The 22,014-nt window shown below is 63.5% G+C and overlaps 2 protein-coding genes across 2 annotated transcripts; one reads left to right on the top strand and one right to left on the bottom strand.

Moving 5' to 3' along the window:
* Positions 1 to 3,812: 3,812 nt before the first annotated feature.
* On the bottom strand, positions 3,813 to 10,602 carry C1QB (complement C1q B chain). Its single transcript, XM_075906215.1, has 3 exons — positions 10,454 to 10,602; positions 7,024 to 7,193; positions 3,813 to 5,503 (listed from the first exon to the last, which is right to left on the bottom strand). Exons 2-3 carry the CDS (start codon positions 7,178 to 7,180, stop codon positions 4,932 to 4,934), a joined length of 729 nt encoding a protein of 242 aa, XP_075762330.1. The 5' UTR covers positions 7,181 to 7,193; positions 10,454 to 10,602; the 3' UTR covers positions 3,813 to 4,931.
* Positions 10,603 to 11,369: 767 nt separating this feature from the next.
* LOC142819396 (uncharacterized) lies at positions 11,370 to 13,080 on the top strand. Its single transcript, XM_075906216.1, has 2 exons — positions 11,370 to 12,210; positions 12,450 to 13,080. Exons 1-2 carry the CDS (start codon positions 11,821 to 11,823, stop codon positions 12,666 to 12,668), a joined length of 609 nt encoding a protein of 202 aa, XP_075762331.1. The 5' UTR covers positions 11,370 to 11,820; the 3' UTR covers positions 12,669 to 13,080.
* The last annotated feature ends 8,934 nt before the right edge of the window (positions 13,081 to 22,014 follow it).

Genomic DNA, 22,014 nt, shown 5'->3' with positions numbered 1-22,014 from the left:
CCCAGAGTGGCCACCAGGGAAAGCTGGGGAGGGCTAGCTTCCCACTAGTTCGAATTAAGTGGCTACACAGCCCTTAATTCGAACTACTTAATTCGAACTAGGCGTTAGTCCTCGTAAAATGAGGTTTCCCTAGTTCGAATTAAGCGCTCTGCTAGTTCCAATTAAGTTCAAACTAGCGGTTTGTATGTGTAGCGCCTATCAAAGTTAATTCGAACTAACGGCTGTTAGTTCGAATTAACTTTGTAGTGTAGACAGACCCTTGGAGTACTGTGTCCAGTTCTGGGCACCGCATTTCAAGAAAGATGTGGAGAAATTGGAGAGGGTCCAGAGAAGAGTAATGAGAATGATGAAAGGTCTAGAGAACATGACCTATAAGGGAAGGCTGAAGGAATTAGGTTTGTTTAGTTTAGAAAAGAGAAGATTGAGCATGATAGGTGGGACATGAGAGCAGTTTTCAGGTATCTAAAAGGGTGTCCTAAGGAGGAGGGAGAAAACTTGTTCATCTTGGCCTCTGGGGATAGAACAAGAAGCAATGGGCTTAAACTACAGCAAGGGAGGTTTAGGTTGGACATTAGGAAAAAGTTCCTACCTGTCAGGGTGATCAAACACTGGAATAAGTTGCCCAGGGAGGTTGAGGAATCTCCCTCTCTGGAGATATTTAAGAGCAGGTTAGAGAAATGTCTATCAGGGATGGTCTAGACAGCGCTGGGTCCTGCCATGAGGGCAGGGGACTGAACTCGATGACTCTCGAGGTCCCTTCCAGTCCTAGTGGTCTATGAAACACTGTTCTAGGGTTCTATGAAACAAGTCAATGAATCAGGCCAGCGAAGCTTTTCCACTTCTCTCCAGCAGAGGGAGCAGAAAGCTCTGTCCCTCTTTCCGTGTCTGTACTGAGGAAGGGCCCTGCGGGTGCAGACCCACCACTGGTCCCTGGGGCTACGTCTACACGGCAGGCGTCTTTCAAAATCACGAGTGCGAGTCTACACTGCAAGCCCCTTATTCTGAAATAATTTCGAAAACAGGCTTCTTACTCGACTTCAGAAATGCCGGGAGGGAGCGGGCGGGAGCGGGCGGGAGCGGGCGGGAGCGGGAGGGAGCGGGCGGGAGCGGGCGGGAGCGGGAGGGAGCGGGCGGGAGCGGGCGGGAGCGGGCGCTTCCTTCGCCTGCCTGCTGGGTGGGCAGTGCCGAAAGTCGTCAGGCTATTTTGACTTCAGCTATGGACGTAGCTGAACTCGGTCAGCCTGCAGTGTAGATGTACCCTGGGAGACCTTCTGCCGGGGGCTGTTGGCAGCAAGAGGGCAGGGTCCAGAGCTGGGGTTTGTTCTCAAAACACAATGCCATGGCCTGAACCTCCATCCAGAAACCTGGGCACCTGAATACTCCTGGCTGGCATGCTCGCCGGGTGGGAGCGTGGAATGCGATAGGAGCGGGTGTGAGGGGACACAGCCCATGGAAGAGCCAGTAACAGTGAATCGGTGTCGCTGGATGTGTGTACAGGACACTCCCAGGGAACACTGCCTGTAAGCCAGTGACAGGCAGCCAAGATTAGGGAGTGGGCCACATGAGTGGTCCTCCTTCACCTCAGCAGGCTGCAGCAGCTGTGGCCCACTGGGGTTCCACCTGCAGCCTGCGGACCCCTGCCTACCTCCCCCACGTGCCTCTCACACACTGGGGCACTGGAGCCCCACTCCTCCTGCCTCTCCTCTCTCCCAGGGCTTCTGATTTGTGCTCCATCCTGCTCCTCCGGAGCTTGAACAGCTGATTTGTGGCACTCCAGCGCTGGGAGGGAAGGGAGAGAGCAGGGCCAGCGTGCCACAGGCAATTCACATGCTCTGAAAGTGCCAGGAGGGAAATGTGGGGTGCCAGCGGCCCGGTGGGCAGACAGGGGTTGCGTGGGCCACAGGCTATAAACTGGGCACTTGGGTGGCCACGCAGGAGAGTCAAATGCTGCTCAGCTGATTAACAGAGTGCCCACTGCTAGGTTTTTTGTTTCTCTTGGTGGTGCACATTTGCCCAAATCTTAGTGCACATAGAAAAGTTTATTCTGCACATGAATAGAAATGACTAGAGGGAACACTGCTCCCAGGATGTCCCAGTCCTGCGGTCATGAAGCAGGTGTCCAGCAAGGGGCAGTGTTCCCACTTCTTTCCTTCGTCCTGTCCCTGCCCCTCCACTGGCTGTTGGCAGAGCCCGGAGCTCAGGTGGGCCCATGTGCAGCGCCTGGTGCAAGGGCGGGGCTCTGCCGTACCCAGCCATCGTGAGTACAGCTGCTGCTGACTGCCAAGTAGGGAGTCCTGCCCGGAGGTCTCCGCAATGCGGCTGACCTACGTGCACGCAGCGTCTCCAGCAGGCAGCAAGGCAGTGGCCTAGGTGCTCATCTGAATCTGCCACGGGTGCTGCACCAGACTGCTTGGAAGGGCCCTTTTCTACCCTGGCTGTGTGCAGGCTCTGCAAGCCAGCGTGCCGGCCGGCCAGAGGGGCCCTCTGTGCTTCTTTCTTACCTGACGGGAACGTTCTCTAAGCCCCAGACTCAAAGCTTGGCTGGATTTGGACCAGAATGTCCCAGCAGAGCGACTCACGGCAGGTGGCCATTGTGCCTCCGCACGGGCTGTTGGGCAGCTCCAGGCTGCTCTTCTCCCTGGTCACCAGCAGCCACCAACAGGAAGCTCCAGGCCTCAGTCATGGTTCATATCATTGCACAGCCCTGGGCCTGCAAAGGGGCTGCCCCTCCCTCGAGGCGGCCATGCCAAGGGGCACAATGTGCTAGAGCAGGACCTGGGGGCTCAAGGGGCTGGAAGCAGCGTCCTGGGAGACCCACGAAACAGCAGAGCCCTGGAGGGCCAAGGTCATGGGGCGCAGCACAGCACCCTGGCTCTGCGTGTTGGAGAGCGCTCATGTGGTCCGAGAACCTCACCCTTTGGGAGGCTAGCAGTGTCTCCCGCAGCTCTTGTTCCCATAGTGCCCAGCCGCCCTAGCCAGGGACCAGCTGCCACTAACTGTGGTGCTCAGTGCTCTGCTAAGCCAGCAGTCCCGCTGTGGTCACAGGGTTCCCCAAGACCCTGGCAGAAGAGAGCTGGAAGCAGGCTAAGCAGGTGGCATGCAGGGAGCGTGTCCCACACATGAGAAAGCACAAAGATGATTGACAATCTAGCAAGCGGGTGGTGGACGTTGGCATCATCAGCTGGTCGGAGGTGGGAGTTGGCATCTTGGCAGTGAATGAGACATGATAGACAGGCAGGAAGTGAATTAAGCCATAATATATAATGAAGGGGAAGAAAGGGTGAGGATAAATCAAGAACTAGGAATTGTAGAGAATTGATAAGGGAACCATAGGACCACAAGGGGAAATCTATGGCCAGCCAAGGACAATAAGGACTTTTTAAAAATACATTAGGAACTCTAAATAACCCTAACAATGGCAGAGACTGCAAAAGTGGTGGAATTACCAACACCAAAGAGAACCGTGGGCATGTGCAATACACAGCTGCGGTGGCCAAAAAGGGCTAAGAAGCAGGTCTGAGGAAGGTGCTCCAGTGCATGGGTCTGAGGCATGGCAAGGGGGTGCTCATGGCACCCACACAATGCACTCTGGAGCACAGATGTCCAGCCACCTGCTCCCTGGGCCAGAGAGGTGGGAGGGCAGGTCGGCATTCCTCAGCAATATGAGCTCTAGCTCTGGCCAGGAGCAGCCCCTGCTGTGTGTGCTGATCCCCATGCTGGTGGCTGGCCAGCCTTCCTCTCCCTCGCTGGGCTCCCCAGACCACCCTCGAGACGCCGGCAAGCTACTTACTAATTCAAACCGAACCACAAAGTCGATAGACGTCGTGTTTATTGGCTCTCTGCTCTGCAGGTCCCAGGTGCAATCTGAGATCACGTGGGCACCAGCCCCAAGGCAGAGCAAGCAGCTGCTGGCGCGGAGAAGTGAGTATCTAGAGGGGGCTGGCTAGGATGTAGGTGTCCTTCCTGGACGCCTCCTCCCGGCCACAGGCTGCAGCAGGGCAGCCGCAGGGTGTCAGGCTCTGGCTAGTTCAGCAACTCTGAGTGGGCTGGAATGGAGAGCGCAGATCTTGGATTGTTCCAGATGGATCATCTCCCGGGGTGGGGGCTGGGGACGGGACCTTCGGCCTGAGCCCACGAGCCCCACAGCACGAATGCTGCAGGAAGCCGGCCGGGGGCCAGAGCGCACAGAGGGCACTGCTACTGACCCCTGCTACTGACCCCCAAGGGTTTTCTGTCAGGGCCCCCGCTATTCGCCGCGGAGTTAATGCGGGACGAGCCCCGCTGCTATACACTTGCCTGGGATTCCCCGGCCAGTCACTGCTCTGAGCCGGGCTGTGGGCTCCTCTCAGAAGGCTCAAGTCCCACCTTGCTGGCAAGAGAAGCTCTGTGAAAGCTCCAGGCTGGCCCATGGAGAGGCAGCTGCTCTTGCACCTCCAGGGGTGAAGCTACGTCCTAGTGCAGTCACCCAGACCCAAGAGGATGGGCCCACCCAGGGGCCATTTCTCCATTTGAAGGTCAAAGCGGGGGCTGCTCTGACATGGGGGGGGTGTACCGGCTAAGACAGGGGGTCCAGCCCTGGGGGGCAGGGGCTGTTGTGCCCAGGGGCCTCTGGGGACAAGGGGCTCTTGGCATGCGAGCGGGAGCGGGCAGTGTGTGTCAGGCACGAGCCCAGGCCAGGACTGAGGGACATGGAACAGGCCTCCCGGCCCCGGGCCTCCCTTGTTCCAGGGGCTGCGCAGGGCAGGGCGGAAGCTGGCGCTGCACTGGAGTGGGCGGTTGGCAGCGTGGGGAGAAGGCAGCTTGTGCAGAGGCGTGCCAAGGGCTCGTGCCCACTGGCCCTGCCGCGGGGAAGGCGCTTTGCTTCGCAAGGGGAGAGGTGTGTGCCCACCGCCGCATTTGGGAGCGCGGAGCAGGGAGCCTGCCCCAGGCTGCTAGGGGTCAGGGAAGAGCAGGAACCCAGAGAAGATGCTGTCAGCCCCCTCGATGCCCACCAGGGAGTTCTTCTCGGTGGGCTCCAGCCACACAGACTCCCCCTGCTGGACCTGCAGCACCACGCCCCCGGTGGTGACTTGGTAGACGTTGTGCACGTAGTCGCAGAAGGTCACCACCTTCTCCCCCTTGGTGTCCTTGCCCCTCTTGATGTGGAGGCACAAGCTGCCCCGGGAGGTGACGTGGTAGGTGAAGTAGTAGAGCCCCGGGACCTGGCAGGTGAAGCGGCCGTACCGGTTCTCGTAGTGCCCGTTCTCGTTGGCGATGACGCGGTCGAAGCGGACGGGCTGCTCCCGCCGCGGCAGCATGCTGATGGTCCGGGCAGCTGAGAAGGCCGATTTGGCAGTGGCCTTGAAGTCCCCAGATTCACCCTTGGGCCCAGGAAGACCCGTGGGGCCTGAAGGGCCCTGGGAGCCTTTGGGGCCTTTGGGGCCAACTTTCCCAGGGTAGCCAGGGCTCCCTGGTGCACCCTTCTCTCCCAGCTCCAGCTGATCCTCCGCCCCCCCAGGGGCACCTAGGGGACAGGAAAAAAGAGTCACAAAGGGAAGGCTCACAGGGCTCGTCAGCCCCATCTCCTCGTAGGCAGGTTCCTGGCTGCCCCCTCGAGCCGTGCAGCATGTGGGAGGCCCCCCAAAGTCATGCTGCCAGCTCAGGGCTGGTGCACGAGCAAATGCCCCTCCAGCTCTGGGCGGCTAAGACCTCTACCCTCACACGTCATGGTGCAGGGACCCTGGTGCCACCTGTGCCCCTGCCCCTCGCACGGGGACCCTGGTGCCACCTGTGCCCCTGCCCCTCGCACGGGGACCCTGGTGCCACCTGTGCCCCTGCCCCTCGCACGGGGACCCTGGTGCCACCTGTGCCCCTGCCCTTCGCACGGGGACCCTGGTGCCACCTGTGCCCCTGCCCCTCGCACGGGGACCCTGGTGCCACCTGTGCCCCTGCCCCTTGCACGGGGACCCTGGTGCCACCTGTGCCCCTGCCCCTCGCACGGGGACCCTGGTGCCACCTGTGCCCCTGCCCTTTGCATGGGGACCCTGGTGCCACCTGTGCCCCTGCCCCTCGCACGGGGACCCTGGTGCCACCTGTGCCCCTGCCCCTCGCACGGGGACCCTGGTGCCACCTGTGCCCCTGCCCTTCGCATGGGGACCCTGGTGCCACCTGTGCCCCTGCCCCTCGCACGGGCACCCTGGTGCCACCTGTGCCCCTGCCCCTCGCACGGGGACCCTGGTGTCACCTGTGCCCCTGCCCCTCGCACGGGGACCCTGGTGTCACCTGTGCCCCTGCCCCTCGCACGGCGACCCTGGTGCCACCTGTGCCCCTGCCCCTCGCACGGGGACCCTGGTGCCAGCTCTGCCCCTGCCCCTCGCACGGGGACCCTGGTGCCAGCTAAGACCCCCACTTTGCCCAGCATTTCCCTGGGTGGCGATTTGGGGATGGATTCCCAAATCCCGTCTGGCAATTTGCATCAGGGCGGGGATGGGGGGTCTGCCCACAGGTGGGTCCCAGGTGTGCGCAGGGTAGAGGCAGGCTCCAGGCTCTACTCACTCGTTTGAAGGGGCACAGGGCTGGGCGCAGGCTGGGCCCGTCGCTGCACGAGGCTGTGTCTGCACCATCCGTTTCTCTGAACCTGCCACTGGCGCTGCCACCCCGGGTGCACTGCTAGCAACGTGCTCCCTCCCGCCACCCTGCAGCCCGACGCCCCCTGCCTCAGTGTCCCCTGCCCCCAGCAGGGACCCCTTCTCACGGACACCTCTCCCCTCTTCCTGGTGCCCAGCCGGGCCAGAGCCCCGCCCCCACTGCTCTCCTGGGGGGGTTCCTTGCCCCCAGACTGGGTGGTTCACTCCTGGGACAGGACACCCCAGTTGCTTCCAGCAATGTGTCCTCCTGGCCCAGAGCAGCCAGGCTGGGCTGCCTGACGGGCACTGAACTGCTCCTGGGGCCTCTGGGGCTGAGCCCTGGGAATGGTGCTTCCCGCGGAAAGGCTGTGGGGGTCGCAGTCGCCCCGCTCGGCCCGCCCCAGCCCCCGCCTCTTACCTCTGTCTCCCTTTGGGCCGTCCGCCCCGTCTTTGCCATTGGTGCCCGGCGGGCCTGGCATGCCTGGAATGCCCGGGATGGCAGCGTGGCCCTGGCAGCTCTCCGAGCTGGCCAGGGAGGCCACGGCCAGGCAGAGCAGCACGGCCCCCAGCATCATGTCGGCCCCAGCGCTGCAGAGAGCAGAGAGCACAGCTAGCGGGGCAGCCCAGGGTGGGGCCAGGCTGCGGGGCGCGGTGCCCAGGGGCATCCTGCCAGAATGGGGGACAGGAGGGAACCTGCTCCCAGGACAATTTGCCCTGCCCCCCTCTTGGCTTTGGGGGAGCTGCCTGCGGGGATTGGGAAAAGACTGTTGCCCAGTGGCACCTCTCCTCTCCGGCGGCAGGGGCGGCCCCGGCACCCCGAGAGTGGAGAGGAGCAGCGAAGCCTCAGTGTGGAGGGCACAGGAAGAGCCCCCCGGCTTCTGTCATGCACCTGAGCCAGCTCGGGTCAAACCCTGCCCCGGCTCCGCTGCTCTGCGAGCCCCCCTCCGGCAGGCTGTGAACTCCCCGTGGGCTGGGAGCCCCCCTCCCTGCTGCTCTGCGAGCCCCCCTCCGGCGGGCTGTGAACTCCCCGTGGGCTGGGAGCCCCCCTCCCTGCTGCTCTGCGAGCCCCCCTCCGGCAGGCTGTGAACTCCCCATGGGCTGGGAGCCCCCCTCCCTGCTGCTCTGCGAGCCCCCCTCCGGCAGGCTGTGAACTCCCCGTGGGCTGGGAGCCCCCCTCCCTGCTGCTCTGCGAGCCCCCCTCCGGCGGGCTGTGAACTCCCCGTGGGCTGGGAGCCCCCCTCCCTGCTGCTCTGCGAGCCCCCCTCCGGCAGGCTGTGAACTCCCCGTGGGCTGGGAGCCCCCCTCCCTGCTGCTCTGCGAGCCCCCCTCCGGCAGGCTGTGAACTCCCCGTGGGCTGGGAGCCCCCCTCCCTGCTGCTCTGCGAGCCCCCCTCCGGCAGGCTGTGAACTCCCCGTGGGCTGGGAGCCCCCCTCCCTGCTGCTCTGCGAGCCCCCCTCCGGCGGGCTGTGAACTCCCCGTGGGCTGGGAGCCCCCCTCCCTGCTGCTCTGTGAGCCCCCCTCCGGCGGGCTGTGAACTCCCCGTGGGCTGGGAGCCCCCCTCCCTGCTGCTCTGCGAGCCCCCCTCCGGCGGGCTGTGAACTCCCCGTGGGCTGGGAGCCCCCCTCCCTGCTGCTCTGTGAGCCCCCCTCCGGCAGGCTGTGAACTCCCCGTGGGCTGGGAGCCCCCCTCCCTGCTGCTCTGCGAGCCCCCCTCCGGCGGGCTGTGAACTCCCCGTGGGCTGGGAGCCCCCCTCCCTGCTGCTCTGCGAGCCCCCCTCCGGCGGGCTGTGAACTCCCCGTGGGCTGGGAGCCTCCCCACAGGCTACAAGCCCCCCTCCCTGCCGCTCTGTGAGCCCCCCTCCCCGCAGGCTACAAGCCCCCCTCCCTGCCACTCTGTGAGCCCCCCTCCCCGCAGGCTACAAGCCCCCCTCCCTGCCACTCTGTGAGCCCCCCTCCCCGCAGGCTACAAGCCCCCCTCCCTGCCGCTCTGTGAGCCCCCCTCCCCACAGGCTACAAGCCCCCCTCCCTGCCGCTCTGTGAGCCCCCCTCCTCACAGGCTACAAGCCCCCCTCCCTGCCACTCTGTGAGCCCCCCTCCCCGCAGGCTACAAGCCCCCCTCCCTGCCGCTCTGTGAGCCCCCCTCCCCACAGGCTACAAGCCCCCCTCCCTGCCGCTCTGTGAGCCCCTCTCCCCGTGGGCTATGAGCTCCCCTCCCCACAGGCTGCAAATCCCCCTCCCTACTGCTCTGTGAGCCACCCTCCCCGCAGGCTGCAACCCCCCCCTACTGCTCTGTGAGCCCCCCTCCCCGCGGGCTACGAGCCCCCCCCCCACTGCTCTGTGAGCCCCCCTCCCCGCGGGCTACGAGCCCCCCTCCCCGCAGGCTGCAAACCCCCCTACTGCTCTGTGAGCCCCCCCTCCCCGCGGGCTACGAGCCCCCCCCCCCCACTGCTCTGTGAGCCCCCCTCCCCGCGGGCTATGAGCCCCCCTCCCCGCAGGCTGCAAACCCCCCTACTGCTCTGTGAGCCCCCCCTCCCCGCGGGCTAGGAGCCCCCCTCCCCGCGGGCTACGAGCCCCCCCCCCCACTGCTCTGTGAGCCCCCCTCCCCGCAGGCTGCAAATCCCCCTCCCTACTGCTCTGTGAGCCACCCTCCCCGCAGGCTGCAACCCCCCCTACTGCTCTGTGAGCCACCCTCCCCGCAGGCTGCAACCCCCCCTACTGCTCTGTGAGCCCCCCTCCCCGCGGGCTAGGAGCCCCCCTCCCCGCGGGCTACGAGCCCCCCCCCCCACTGCTCTGTGAGCCCCCCTCCCCGCGGGCTACGAGCCCCCCTCCCTGCAGGCTGCAAACCCCCCTACTGCTCTGTGAGCCCCCCTCCCCGCGGGCTACGAGCCCCCCCCCCCACTGCTCTGTGAGCCCCCCTCCCCGCGGGCTACGAGCCCCCCTCCCCGCAGGCTGCAAACCCCCCTACTGCTCTGTGAGCCCCCCTCCCCGCGGGCTAGGAGCCCCCCTCCCCGCGGGCTACGAGCCCCCCCCCACTGCTCTGTGAGCCCCCCTCCCCGCAGGCTGCAAATCCCCCTCCCTACTGCTCTGTGAGCCACCCTCCCCGCAGGCTGCAACCCCCCCTACTGCTCTGTGAGCCCCCCTCCCCGCGGGCTGGGAGCCCCCCTCCCCGTGGGCTACGAGCCCCCCCAATGCTCTGTGAGCCCCCCTCCCCGCGGGCTACGAGCCCCCCTCCCTGCAGGCTGCAAACCCCCCTACTGCTCTGTGAGCCCCCCTCCCCGCGGGCTACGAGCCCCCCCCCCACTGCTCTGTGAGCCCCCCTCCCTGCCGTTCTGCGAGGCAGAGCCGAGTGCCCAGCTGCCACCGAATGGAAAGCTCCGAGGCGAACCCCTGCTCTGGGGTGCAGCCTGCAAACCCTTTGTGCCATGGGTGCTGCGGAGCACTGGGGTAGGGGCCCTGCGCTGCTGTGGGGCTTCTCCCCTGAAGCCTGTTCCCCCGGCCAAGGGGCCAGATCTGAAGTGGCCCATTCCCTGAAATGCCGGTATCGGCGCCCTGGTGCCTCAGTTCTCCCTCCCTGGCCTGCCGAGCCATTGGTGGCCGTGCCGTAGCTCAGAGCTCAGTGGCCTTGGAATCTAAGGATCTCCTGGTCCCACCCCCCAAGAGCCCAGATACAAAACCGCGCGGCGAGGTGAGCGTGGCCGGGGGGTGCTGCCGGGCACGGGGACCCCCCAGCTTGATAGCCCAGAAGGGGCTGAGCCCAGCAGCACCCTAAGGCCATGGCCCTGCCTGGCATCCTCCGGCCTGTCCGTGGCTCTGAAGGGCTCGGTGTCCGCGCGCCGGGCTGGCTCTTACCTTGCGGCGACCTGCAGCGGTGAACGGGCCGAGGCGGGAGCGTCTCAGAGCCGCTGGGCAGTGACCCTGCGGAGGAAAAGCAGAAGTTTGTGTGAGCAGAGAGAGGCCAGAGGGGCGGGGGGCAGGGACCAGCCACATCCCTTTTCTATCTTGGGCTCTGGGCCTTCTGCACTTTCACATCCCCTCCCACGTCCCGCTGGCCACTGGCTCTTTCTGCAGCCTCAGCAGGACCCTGGGGCCAGAGCCTCTGCCCACGGGCTGCTCTGAGCTGAATGCGCTGCCCCCGGGGGTCTGTTCAGGACCAGCCATGGGGAAAATGGGGCCCTGCGTCAACTTGGATGTTGGTGCCTCTGCCCCCTACACCCCCATTTCCCTGAGCTGCTGTGGGTTCCCCCACCCTGGACCCTCATCCTGTGCCCCTTTGCCATTCACTCCTGCACCCTTATACTGCGCCCCTCCCCCCAACATTCTCACCTTCACCCCAAGCCCTGCACTTCCCCCCCACCTGCACCCCCAGCTCCAGCCCTGCCTTGCCAGCCTGCCGACCCTACCACCTCCCTGCTGGTCTCACCCAGCACCTTAGCCCAGTGGGTCCCAGACTGTTTGGCCGGTGGACCACCCGTGGCTAATGGAAACTTGCTGTTAATTACACTCCAGCCACTTTGCTAGTGCTGCGGCTCGGGAGAATGGGTTAATTTAACGAGAAAGGAAATATTTAAATGATTTAACAGACTAAGCGCTTTAACTTTCTCGTGTTTGTCATGATTATGAGGGTTAGCCAGCAGCCTGGGGATTAAGGGGTTAACTACACCTAGCCAGGTGGAGTGACCAGTAGGAATGTAGGAGGGAGTTTCAACCTGGGACAAAGGAATTTGGGTTTTTTCCTTTCTCCCTTTTGTCTCTCAGGCTGTGTCTAGACTGCAGGCTTCTTTCGAAAGAGCGCGTCTAGACTACAATGCGCGGATCGAAAGATCGATCCGCTATTTCGAAAAAGAGCGTCCAGACTGCCGGACGCTCTTTCGAAATTGAAAGCCACCCGGAACTGCTTCTGCCAGGGCATGGGGGCAGCATTTCCTTCCGGGTGCTGCCTGCCTGCCCTTTGCAGAGACGCGTGGTGAGAGGGACACTCCTGAACACCCGTTGCTCTGCTCCTGCAGCTGCCTTTGCTGTCCCTCGAGGAATTTTGCAAGGCATTGCAGTGCTGCTTTGGAGTGCTCAGCTTCCTGGGACACCCCAGCAGCTTTTTTCTTTTGAGGTTTTTCTGCTTGCAGACCCTTATTTGTGGCATGGAGCCAGAGCTGCCCCTGGGCAGGTGAGGGCCCCACACCACCATACTGCAGCTGTTGCTGCATCTTCGTGAGACAATCATGAGGCTCCTTCCCGAGCTGGACCCAGACCAGAGGGACGAGGGGTTCCCCCGTCCGGCAGCCACACTGCCCTTGCCTCCGAACTTTTTCGTGGACAGGCGTGTTTGGAGGTTTGACACCAGCTCTGACTGGTGGGACCGGCTCGTGATGGAGATCTGGGATGACCAAGACTGGCTACGCAACTTCCGCATGAGAAAGACCACTTTCCAGGAGCTGTGTACCTGGCTCGCCCCTGCTCTGCAACGGCAAGACACCCACCTGCGGCCCGCCATCCCCCTGGAAAAGAGGGTCGCCATTGCCCTCTGGAAGCTGGCAACCCCCGACAGCTACCGCTCCGTGGGACACCAATTTGGAGTGGGGAGATCTACTGTCGGGGCCGTCTTGATGGAGGTAAGTCATTGTCTGGGGACAGTCACAGTTTGGGGTGGGGGGAAGGGAGACTGTCAGGAAGGGCCAAGTGGAGTGGGAGTGGGAGGGAGCTCCTCCACTCACCCTGAATTGTGGGGGGGGGGTGTTTCTGAGGAGGGGATTCCCGGGCTGTTTGTTTGAGAGGGAAGGTGGGCGGTGGGTTCTCCTCCTAAGACATAAGGCACCCCTTCTAACACTTTGTTGTCTGTCTCGTTCTGCAGGTGGTGAGGGCCATCAATTCGGAGCTGCTCAACAGGCTCATCTGTCTACCGGATCTGGACAGCGTTGAGGGGGAAATCTCGCTCCCCTGGGGTACAGAGCCCCCAGAAGGGTCCGAGGCCGGAGGTCAAATCAGTGAGGCAGGAGAGAAACCTAGAAGAGAAAACTTTATGATGCATGCATGCAGGCTGTCACTTCCAAGAGTGAAGCAGCAGCCCTGACAGACAGATTCAGGTATCCTATATACAGAATGCTTAGACAGTTCAGTTGTGGATTGTTCTTCTTTAACATATCAAAGTCTCAGCAGAAGTACTCTGAGACTTCTGTTCACCCCAGGAGTGCTAGAAGTAAGTTTTTACAGTACACAAAGCCACATGAGAACTTGAGTGGAGGAGTCTACAAGGCAAACCGTGACAAAGATAAGGGTTTACATGACAAATTGTGACAGACTAGGAGTATCCATGAATTTGAGATAGTCATTTGTAAGGGTCTTTGATTAGAGCTAATTTGATTTCTCTCTGTTACAGGGAGAGAGGCCTGGAAAACTTTTTAACCCTTACAGCAGTTTTCTTTTAGAAAGTTATGATTTCTGCACAGTCTCCCCTTAGACACAATTGGAGTTATTTGATTTTCCCCACAGCGTCGTGGCCGGCTTTGCTGCCCTCGGCTTCCCCAATTGCGGAGGAGCGCTCGATGGGACACACATTGCCATCCGTGCACCGCCCCATCGAGCAGCCCAATTCATCAATCGAAAGGGCTACTTTTCTATGGTCCTCCAGGCCCTGGTCGACCATCGTGGACAGTTTTCGGACATTTGTGTTGGGTGGTCAGGGCGGGCACACGATGCCCGCATCTTCAGGAACTCGTACCTGTACCGGAGGCTTCAGGCAGGAACTTTTTTCCCCCATCGCCAGTTTGCGGTTGGGGATGTGCACATGCCGGTGTGCATAGTGGCTGATGCCGCCTATCCCCTGATGCCGTGGCTGATGAAGCCCTACACCGGCCAGCTGGATGTGAGCAAGGAGCAGTTTAATGCTCGCCTTAACCGGGCTCGCAACCAGGTGGAATGTGCGTTTGGCCGTTTAAAGGGCAGATTCCGGTGCTTGCTCACACGCCTCGACATGGGGGAGACCAACATCCCCGAGGTGGTGGCCGCGTGTTGCGTCCTCCATAACCTCGTGGAGAGGAAAGGGGAGGCCTTCCTACCAGGGTGGGGGAGAGCTGCTGATGCCCAGGAGAGGCTCTTTGCCCAGCCCCGGACAGCTGCCATCCGCCAGGCTCACCGGTCTGCAGTTGGCATCCGGGAGGCCCTCCGGGAGCAATTCTCCAGTGGAGGCCACTGAGTGCACTGAGGGGCTTCTGCCTGGGGACTGGGCCCTGGCCCCCAATAGAAGCTTCCCTCCACAACCCATCTCCTGACCCAGTTTGGACACATCACTTACACCAGGGTGTGTTTCAAAATAAAATGTTCTCTTTACTTATTTATAATTTTGTACATATTATCAAACAATGTGGCAAAATAACAAAAATTTTCTTCATTTTTGTTGTGGCCAAACTATATACAATAAACAAACAGTTCCTTTAACCCTTTGTTTGTGCTTTATAAGTGGGGTGATGGGGGTGATTGAAACCTGGAGGGGGGAAGGGGACTGGAAACCTGGAGGGGGGAAGGGGACTGGAAACCTGGAGGGGGGAAGGGGATCAGGTTGAACGGGGCTTGGCAGATTTCCCTTTCCTGGCTGGGCCTCGTGTTTGGGGTGCTCCCCGGCTACGGGATCGGGTGATGCACCTGTCGGTTGGCTGGCTACTGGGGGGCTCTTGGGACGTGGAAGCCTGGGGGAGAGGAGGGCCAGGGGGAGAGAGGGGCTGGGGAGCTGGGGGGGCTGGGGGAGAGGGAGGTCCAAGGGGGGAAAGGGCTGCTGTTGTGGAAGGGGGGTTTGGTGGGGTGGGGTCATGGGGTGCTGGAGGAGCAGGACCAGGCACAGCAGCAGGCAAGCTGCTGACCTCCCTCAGGGTGGCGTACAGCACCGTGCGCTGCAGGACCAGCTCATTCATGAGCCGATCACGCCACCGCTCCTCTGCCTCCGCCCTCTGGAGCAGGATGGCGTTCTGCTCCTGCACAGCCTCGACGTGCTGCCGGAGGATGTCGGCGTAGACACGCCTGTGTCTGCGGCTCCCATGTCTCCGAGGTGGAGATGGAGATGGAGGTGGGGCTGGGGTGCTGCGGCCCTCTTCCACGGCTGGTCCGGCTGTGGAGGAAAAGAAGAAGACACAATCAGTCCTATAAACTGGACTCTGTAGCACTTACAATACTAACAGGATGGTTTATTAGGGGATGAGCTTTCCAGGGCCAGACCCACTTCCTCAGATCAGAGTAACACGGCTACATTTCTATCACAATCAGTCCTGTGTGCAACAGCTGTCCAAAAGGGCATGCCCTCTCCCTTGAGACAGGGGAAGCAGACATTCTGAAGGTCACACTGTGTGTGTGTGTGTGTGTGTGTGTGTGTGTGTGTGACCTGGGCATCAGCCTGAGCATGACAGGTTTCCCTTGTGCATCACCCACTGTGCACCCACCCACCTACTTCCCCCCCCCCCCCCGGGTGTGACACAAACTCACTGTACTCACCTGCTGCTTCCTCTCCCGTGCCAGATGACGCCTGGGAGGCCTCAGAGGTCTGGGTGACTGGCTCCAGGGTGAGGGTCGCCGTCTTCTCGGTGTCCTCCTCCTCTGGGCCCATGTCCCCGTCTCCAGACTGCTGTAGCTCCCGCTCTGGAGCGTCCACCACCGGGTCTGCCAGTCCGGACTGCACGAACCTCCGTGGTGTGCGTGCTTCTGCACTGCCACCCAGGATCTGGTCCAGCTCGGGGTAGTAGGGGTAATAGTGGGGGCTGCCCCAGACCGGGAGCTCTCCTCCCTGGCTTTGGCGTAGCCCTGCCGCAGCTCCTTCACTTTGGAGCGCACCTGGTCCTGGGTGCGGGGGTAATGGCCCTTCTGGGCCAGGGCTTCAGCCATGCGGCCATAAATGTCGGCATTTCGCCTGCGGCTTTTGAGGGCCTGTAAGGCCTCCTCCTCTCCCCACAGCTCCTGCAGGCTCTTTATCTCTGCACAGGACCAGGATGGTGCCCAGCGCTTGGAGCCCTTGGCTGGGTCCCCAGAAGGCTCGGAGGAAGGGCCAGGACGCTCTTGGGGCTGTGACATGCTGCAGCAAGGTCGCCGTGTGCTCTGGCTCCTTGTCTGCAACAAGTGTCTGTGAGGGTGCGCCTGTCCCTTTAAGGAATGGCTGCAGCCAGGAACCACAGACGTGCAACCCATGGCCCAGATTGTCCACCAGGGCTTGTTCCTGGAGGCCAATAATTTCGAAAGAAAGGGCTCCCCCCGTCCAGACTCACGTTCTTTCGACGGATCTCCCTCGAAAAAGGCGTTCTTCCTCGTGAAACGAGGTTTACCGCCGTCGAAAGAAAAGCCGCGTTCTTTCGATTTAATTTCGAAAGAACGCGGCTTGAGTCTGGACGCAGGGGAAGTTCTTTCGAAAAAAGGCTACTTTTTTCGAAAGAACCCCTGAGTGTGGACACGGCCTCAGAGTTCTCTGCAGCTACAGAGAGGGACAAGCATGTCTCTCTCTCTCTCCAAGGCACCATTCTCATTTTCTGTAAGTAGGGTAAAGTTTAGGCAGCTTCGTTAGGTTTTATTGTTTTAAGGATTGGGTATGGGATCTGAGATCTGGCACTGTGTAAAAGATGTTTTGGCTTTTCTTTGTAACTAAGTTCTAGGCCCATGGAGTTTCTCCATGAGTATATTTTGTTACCTCCCTATCTAGTCATTATGGTTGCAACAGGAATATTGTTGTAATAATAAAAGTTCTTTCTTTTCTTTTTATTAACCTGGCAGTGGTTAATTGTGTGTCTTGATTTTTATTTTAGGGGTGAGATTTCCCAAATGATCTTTCCCCTGATTTCTTTATCAACATTTGGGTGGTGGCAGCGGAAGTTTTATTCCCAAGATCTAGGGTTTTAAGATCTTGGGGGAATTTTTATACGAAAGCCTGGTAGATAAGGCTTTGGGGTACACTTGCTGGCCCCCACTTCTGCATTTATCATGCCAGAGTGGGGAAGGAGCCATGACAGTGTTCGTTTATCACACTTCATTTTAAATTAAGTAAAATATTAATTTATGTCCAACACAAAATGTTCCCCTGATTTCTTTCTTTATGGCCCTTTTATGGGTCAGGGGCCACTGACACAGAAAAATCAGCTGGGGACCACACAACGGGGAAGCAAAAAAAAACCCTTCAAAACCCCCCGATCCTCACTGATGTAGCTCCCAATTGAGACACTTCACTTCTCTGGTGCTCCAGCCCCACCAGGGGAGGGGGAGGGGGAGGGAAAGGGAAAGGGCCAGATTTACTCTTCTGAGATTCCAGGGTTGGTGGATTTTATGGAACCGCCCTCCCATGAAGCCGGGACTAAGGTCTAGCCAGGGGGAGGATACAGAAGCATGTTGGGGGTAGGTGTCTGCCCAGGGGGGGAGGGCAGGAGCAGGCTGGGGGTATGTGTCTGGCTGGGGGGGGAGGGCAGGAGCGGGCTGGGGTAGGTGTCTGGCCAGGGGAGGGCGCAGGAGGAGGCTGGGGTAGGTGTCTGGCCAGGGGAGGGCGCAGGAGGAGGCTGGGGTAGGTGTCTGGCCAGGGGAGGGAGCAGGAGCAGGCTGGGGTAGGTGTCTGGCCAGGGGAGGGCGCAGGAGCAGGCTGGGGTAGGTGTCTGGCCAGGGGAGGGCGCAGGAGGAGGCTGGGGTAGGTGTCTGGCCAGGGGAGGGCGCAGGAGGAGGCTGGGGTAGGTGTCTGGCCAGGGGAGGGAGCAGGAGCAGGCTGGGGTAGGTGTCTGGCCAGGGGAGGGCGCAGGAGGAGGCTGGGGTAGGTGTCTGGCCAGGGGAGGGAGCAGGAGCAGGCTGGGGTAGGTGTCTGGCCAGGGGAGGGCGCAGGAGGAGGCTGGGGTAGGTGTCTGGCCAGGGGAGGGCGCAGGAGCAGTCTGGGGTAGGTGTCTGGCCAGGGGAGGGCGCAGGAGCAGGCTGGGGTAGGTGTCTGGCCAGGGGAGGGCGCAGGAGGAGGCTGGGGTAGGTGTCTGGCCAGGGGAGGGCTCAGGAGCAGGCTGGGGTAGGTGTCTGGCCAGGGGAGGGCGCAGGAGCAGTCTGGGGTAGGTGTCTGGCCAGGGGGAGGGCGCAGGAGCAGGCTGGGGTAGGTGTCTGGCCAGGGGAGGGCGCAGGAGCAGTCTGGGGTAGGTGTCTGGCCAGGGGGAGGGCGCAGGAGCAGGCTGGGGTAGGTGTCTGGCCAGGGGAGGGCTCAGGAGCAGGCTGGGGTAGGTGTCTGGCCAGGGGAGGGCGCAGGAGCAGTCTGGGGTAGGTGTCTGGCCAGGGGGAGGGCGCAGGAGCAGGCTGGGGTAGGTGTCTGGCCAGGGGAGGGCGCAGGAGCAGGCTGGGGTAGGTGTCTGTCCAGGGGGAGGGTTCAGGAGCAGTCTGGGGTAGGTGTCTGGCCAGGGGAGGACGCAGGAGCAGCCTGGGGTAGGTGTCTGGCCAGGGGGAGGGCGCAGGAGCAGTCTGGGGTAGGTGTCTGGCCAGGGGAGGGCTCAGGAGCAGTCTGGGGTAGGTGTCTGGCCAGGGGAGGGCGCAGGAGGAGGCTGGGGTAGGTGTCTGGCCAGGGGAGGGCGCAGGAGGAGGCTGGGGTAGGTGTCTGGCCAGGGGAGGGCGCAGGAGGAGGCTGGGGTAGGTGTCTGGCCAGGGGAGGGCGCAGGAGCAGTCTGGGGTAGGTGTCTGGCCAGGGGGAGGGCGCAGGAGCAGTCTGGGGTAGGTGTCTGGCCAGGGGAGGACGCAGGAGCAGTCTGGGGTAGGTGTCTGGCCAGGGGGAGGGCGCAGGAGCAGTCTGGGGTAGGTGTCTGGCCAGGGGAGGGCTCAGGAGCAGTCTGGGGTAGGTGTCTGGCCAGGGGGGGGCGCAGGAGGAGGCTGGGGTAGGTGTCTGGCCAGGGGAGGGCGCAGGAGGAGGCTGGGGTAGGTGTCTGGCCAGGGGAGGGCGCAGGAGGAGGCTGGGGTAGGTGTCTGGCCAGGGGAGGGCGCAGGAGCAGTCTGGGGTAGGTGTCTGGCCAGGGGGAGGGCGCAGGAGCAGGCTGGGGTAGGTGTCTGGCCAGGGGGAGGGCGCAGGAGCAGGCTGGGGTAGGTGTCTGGCCAGGGGGAGGGCGCAGGAGCAGTCTGGGGTAGGTGTCTGGCCAGGGTTAGGGCGCAGGAGCAGGCTGGGGTAGGTGTCTGGCCTGGGGAGGGCGCAGGAGGAGGCTGGGGTAGGTGTCTGGCCAGGGGGAGGGCGCAGGAGCAGTCTGGGGTAGGTGTCTGGCCAGGGGGAGGGCGCAGGAGCAGGCTGGGGTAGGTGTCTGGCCAGGGGAGGGCGCAGGAGCAGGCTGGGGTAGGTGTCTGGCCAGGGGGAGGGCGCAGGAGCAGGCTGGGGTAGGTGTCTGGCCAGGGGAGGGCGCAGGAGCAGGCTGGGGTAGGTGTCTGGCCAGGGGAGGGCGCAGGAGCAGGCTGGGGTAGGTATCTGGCCAGGGGGAGGGAGCAGGAGCAGGCTGGGGTAGGTGTCTGGCCAGGGGGAGGGTTCAGGAGCAGGCTGGGGTAGGTGTCTGGCCAGGGGAGGGCGCAGGAGGAGGCTGGGGTAGGTGTCTGGCCAGGGGGAGGGTTCAGGAGCAGGCTGGGGTAGGTGTCTGGCCAGGGGAGGGTGCAGGAGCAGGCTGGGGTAGGTGTCTGGCCAGGGGGAGGGCGCAGGAGGAGGCTGGGGTAGGTGTCTGGCCAGGGGGAGGGTACAGGAGCAGGCTGGGGTAGGTGTCTGGCCAGGGGAGGGCGCAGGAGCAGTCTGGGGTAGGTGTCTGGCCAGGGGGAGGGTTCAGGAGCAGGCTGGGGTAGGTGTCTGGCCAGGGGGAGGGTACAGGAGCAGGCTGGGGTAGGTGTCTGGCCAGGGGGAGGGCGCAGGAGCAGGCTGGGGTAGGTGTCTGGCCAGGGGGAGGGTACAGGAGCAGTCTGGGGTAGGTGTTTGGCCAGGGGAGGGCGCAGGAGCAGGCTGGGGTAGGTGTCTGGCCAGGGGAGGGCGCAGGAGGAGGCTGGGGTAGGTGTCTGGCCAGGGGAGGGCGCAGGAGGAGGCTGGGGTAGGTGTCTGGCCAGGGGAGGGCGCAGGAGGAGGCTGGGGTAGGTGTCTGGCCAGGGGAGGGCGCAGGAGCAGGCTGGGGTAGGTGTCTGGCCAGGGGAGGGCGCAGGAGCAGGCTGGGGTAGGTGTCTGGCCAGGGGAGGGCGCAGGAGGAGGCTGGGGTAGGTGTCTGGCCAGGGGAGGGCGCAGGAGGAGGCTGGGGTAGGTGTCTGGCCAGGGGAGGGCGCAGGAGGAGGCTGGGGTAGGTGTCTGGCCAGGGGAGGGCACAGGAGGAGGCTGGGGTAGGTGTCTGGCCAGGGGAGGGCGCAGGAGCAGGCTGGGGTAGGTGTCTGGCCAGGGGAGGGCGCAGGAGCAGGCTGGGGTAGGTGTCTGGCCAGGGGAGGGCGCAGGAGGAGGCTGGGGTAGGTGTCTGGCCAGGGGAGGGCGCAGGAGGAGGCTGGGGTAGGTGTCTGGCCAGGGGAGGGCGCAGGAGCAGGCTGGGGTAGGTGTCTGGCCAGGGGAGGGCGCAGGAGCAGGCTGGGGTAGGTGTCTGGCCAGGGGGAGGGCGCAGGAGCAGGCTGGGGTAGGTGTCTGGCCAGGGGAGGGCGCAGGAGCAGGCTGGGGTAGGTGTCTGGCCAGGGGAGGGTTCAGGAGCAGGCTGGGGTAGGTGTCTGGCCAGGGGGAGGGTACAGGAGCAGGCTGGGGTAGGTGTCTGGCCAGGGGGAGGGCGCAGGAGCAGGCTGGGGTAGGTGTCTGGCCAGGGGGAGGGTACAGGAGCAGTCTGGGGTAGGTGTTTGGCCAGGGGAGGGCGCAGGAGGAGGCTGGGGTAGGTGTCTGGCCAGGGGAGGGCGCAGGAGGAGGCTGGGGTAGGTGTCTGGCCAGGGGAGGGCGCAGGAGGAGGCTGGGGTAGGTGTCTGGCCAGGGGAGGGCGCAGGAGGAGGCTGGGGTAGGTGTCTGGCCAGGGGAGGGCGCAGGAGCAGGTTGGGGTAGGTGTCTGGCCAGGGGAGGGCGCAGGAGGAGGCTGGGGTAGGTGTCTGGCCAGGGGAGGGCGCAGGAGGAGGCTGGGGTAGGTGTCTGGCCAGGGGAGGGCGCAGGAGGAGGCTGGGGTAGGTGTCTGGCCAGGGGAGGGCGCAGGAGGAGGCTGGGGTAGGTGTCTGGCCAGGGGAGGGCGCAGGAGCAGGCTGGGGTAGGTGTCTGGCCAGGGGAGGGCGCAGGAGCAGGCTGGGGTAGGTGTCTGGCCAGGGGAGGGCGCAGGAGGAGGCTGGGGTAGGTGTCTGCCCAGGGGAGGGCGCAGGAGGAGGCTGGGGTAGGTGTCTGGCCAGGGGAGGGCGCAGGAGGAGGCTGGGGTAGGTGTCTGGCCAGGGGAGGGCGCAGGAGCAGGCTGGGGTAGGTATCTGGCCAGGGGAGGGCGCAGGAGGAGGCTGGGGTAGGTGTCTGGCCAGGGGAGGGCGCAGGAGGAGGCTGGGGTAGGTGTCTGGCCAGGGGAGGGCGCAGGAGCAGGCTGGGGTAGGTATCTGGCCAGGGGAGGGCGCAGGAGCAGGCTGGGGTAGGTATCTGGCCAGGGGAGGGCGCAGGAGGAGGCTGGGGTAGGTGTCTGGCCAGGGGGAGGGCGCAGGAGCAGGCTGGGGTAGGTATCTGGCCAGGGGAGGGCGCAGGAGGAGGCTGGGGTAGGTGTCTGGCCAGGGGAGGGCGCAGGAGCAGGCTGGGGTAGGTATCTGGCCAGGGGAGGGCGCAGGAGGAGGCTGGGGTAGGTGTCTGGCCAGGGGAGGGCGCAGGAGCAGGCTGGGGTAGGTGTCTGGCCAGGGGGAGGGCGCAGGAGGAGGCTGGGGTAGGTATCTGGCCAGGGGAGGGCGCAGGAGGAGGCTGGGGTAGGTGTCTGGCCAGGGGAGGGCGCAGGAGGAGGCTGGGGTAGGTGTCTGGCCAGGGGAGGGCGCAGGAGCAGGCTGGGGTAGGTATCTGGCCAGGGGAGGGCGCAGGAGGAGGCTGGGGTAGGTGTCTGGCCAGGGGGAGGGCGCAGGAGCAGGCTGGGGTAGGTGTCTGGCCAGGGGAGGGCGCAGGAGGAGGCTGGGGTAGGTATCTGGCCAGGGGAGGGCGCAGGAGGAGGCTGGGGTAGGTGTCTGGCCAGGGGAGGGCGCAGGAGGAGGCTGGGGTGCATGGCCTGGGCGGGGGGGGGGGGGGTGGTACGGGACTGGGTTGGAGGTGTGAGGATCTGGGCATAAGGGGGTGGGGAGCACTCACTTGCCTTCATGCCCTGCAGCAGTGCCAGGCTCCGCCTCCACTGCTCCCATTGGCTGGATTCCATGGGTGCGCCAGCACCGCATTCCCGCTGCGGGGGGAGCCCCGAGCCTAGCTGCACAATCTGGCTGACGGGGAAGAAGCATTCCCCTCTCTTCCCTTCCCCTCCCTTCGTGGGGGA

Source organism: Pelodiscus sinensis, chromosome 23 (genome assembly GCF_049634645.1).
Source record: "Pelodiscus sinensis isolate JC-2024 chromosome 23, ASM4963464v1, whole genome shotgun sequence".
Taxonomy (NCBI): Eukaryota; Metazoa; Chordata; order Testudines; family Trionychidae; genus Pelodiscus; species Pelodiscus sinensis.
The sequence above is the reverse complement of the archived record's forward strand: the minus strand, read 5'-3'. Positions and strand labels throughout refer to the sequence as shown.

Excerpts from the sequence above, each read along its gene's own strand:
- C1QB (XM_075906215.1), bottom strand. The coding sequence starts at position 7,180 with ATGATGCTGGGGGCCGTGCTGCTCTGCCTGGCCGTGGCCTCCCTGGCC. Across the intron at positions 5,504-7,023 it reads CGGCCCAAAGGGAGACAGAG|GTGCCCCTGGGGGGGCGGAG; the intron begins GTAAGAGGCGGG and ends CCTGTCCCCTAG.
- LOC142819396 (XM_075906216.1), top strand. The coding sequence starts at position 11,821 with ATGAGGCTCCTTCCCGAGCTGGACCCAGACCAGAGGGACGAGGGGTTC. Across the intron at positions 12,211-12,449 it reads TCGGGGCCGTCTTGATGGAG|GTGGTGAGGGCCATCAATTC; the intron begins GTAAGTCATTGT and ends CTCGTTCTGCAG.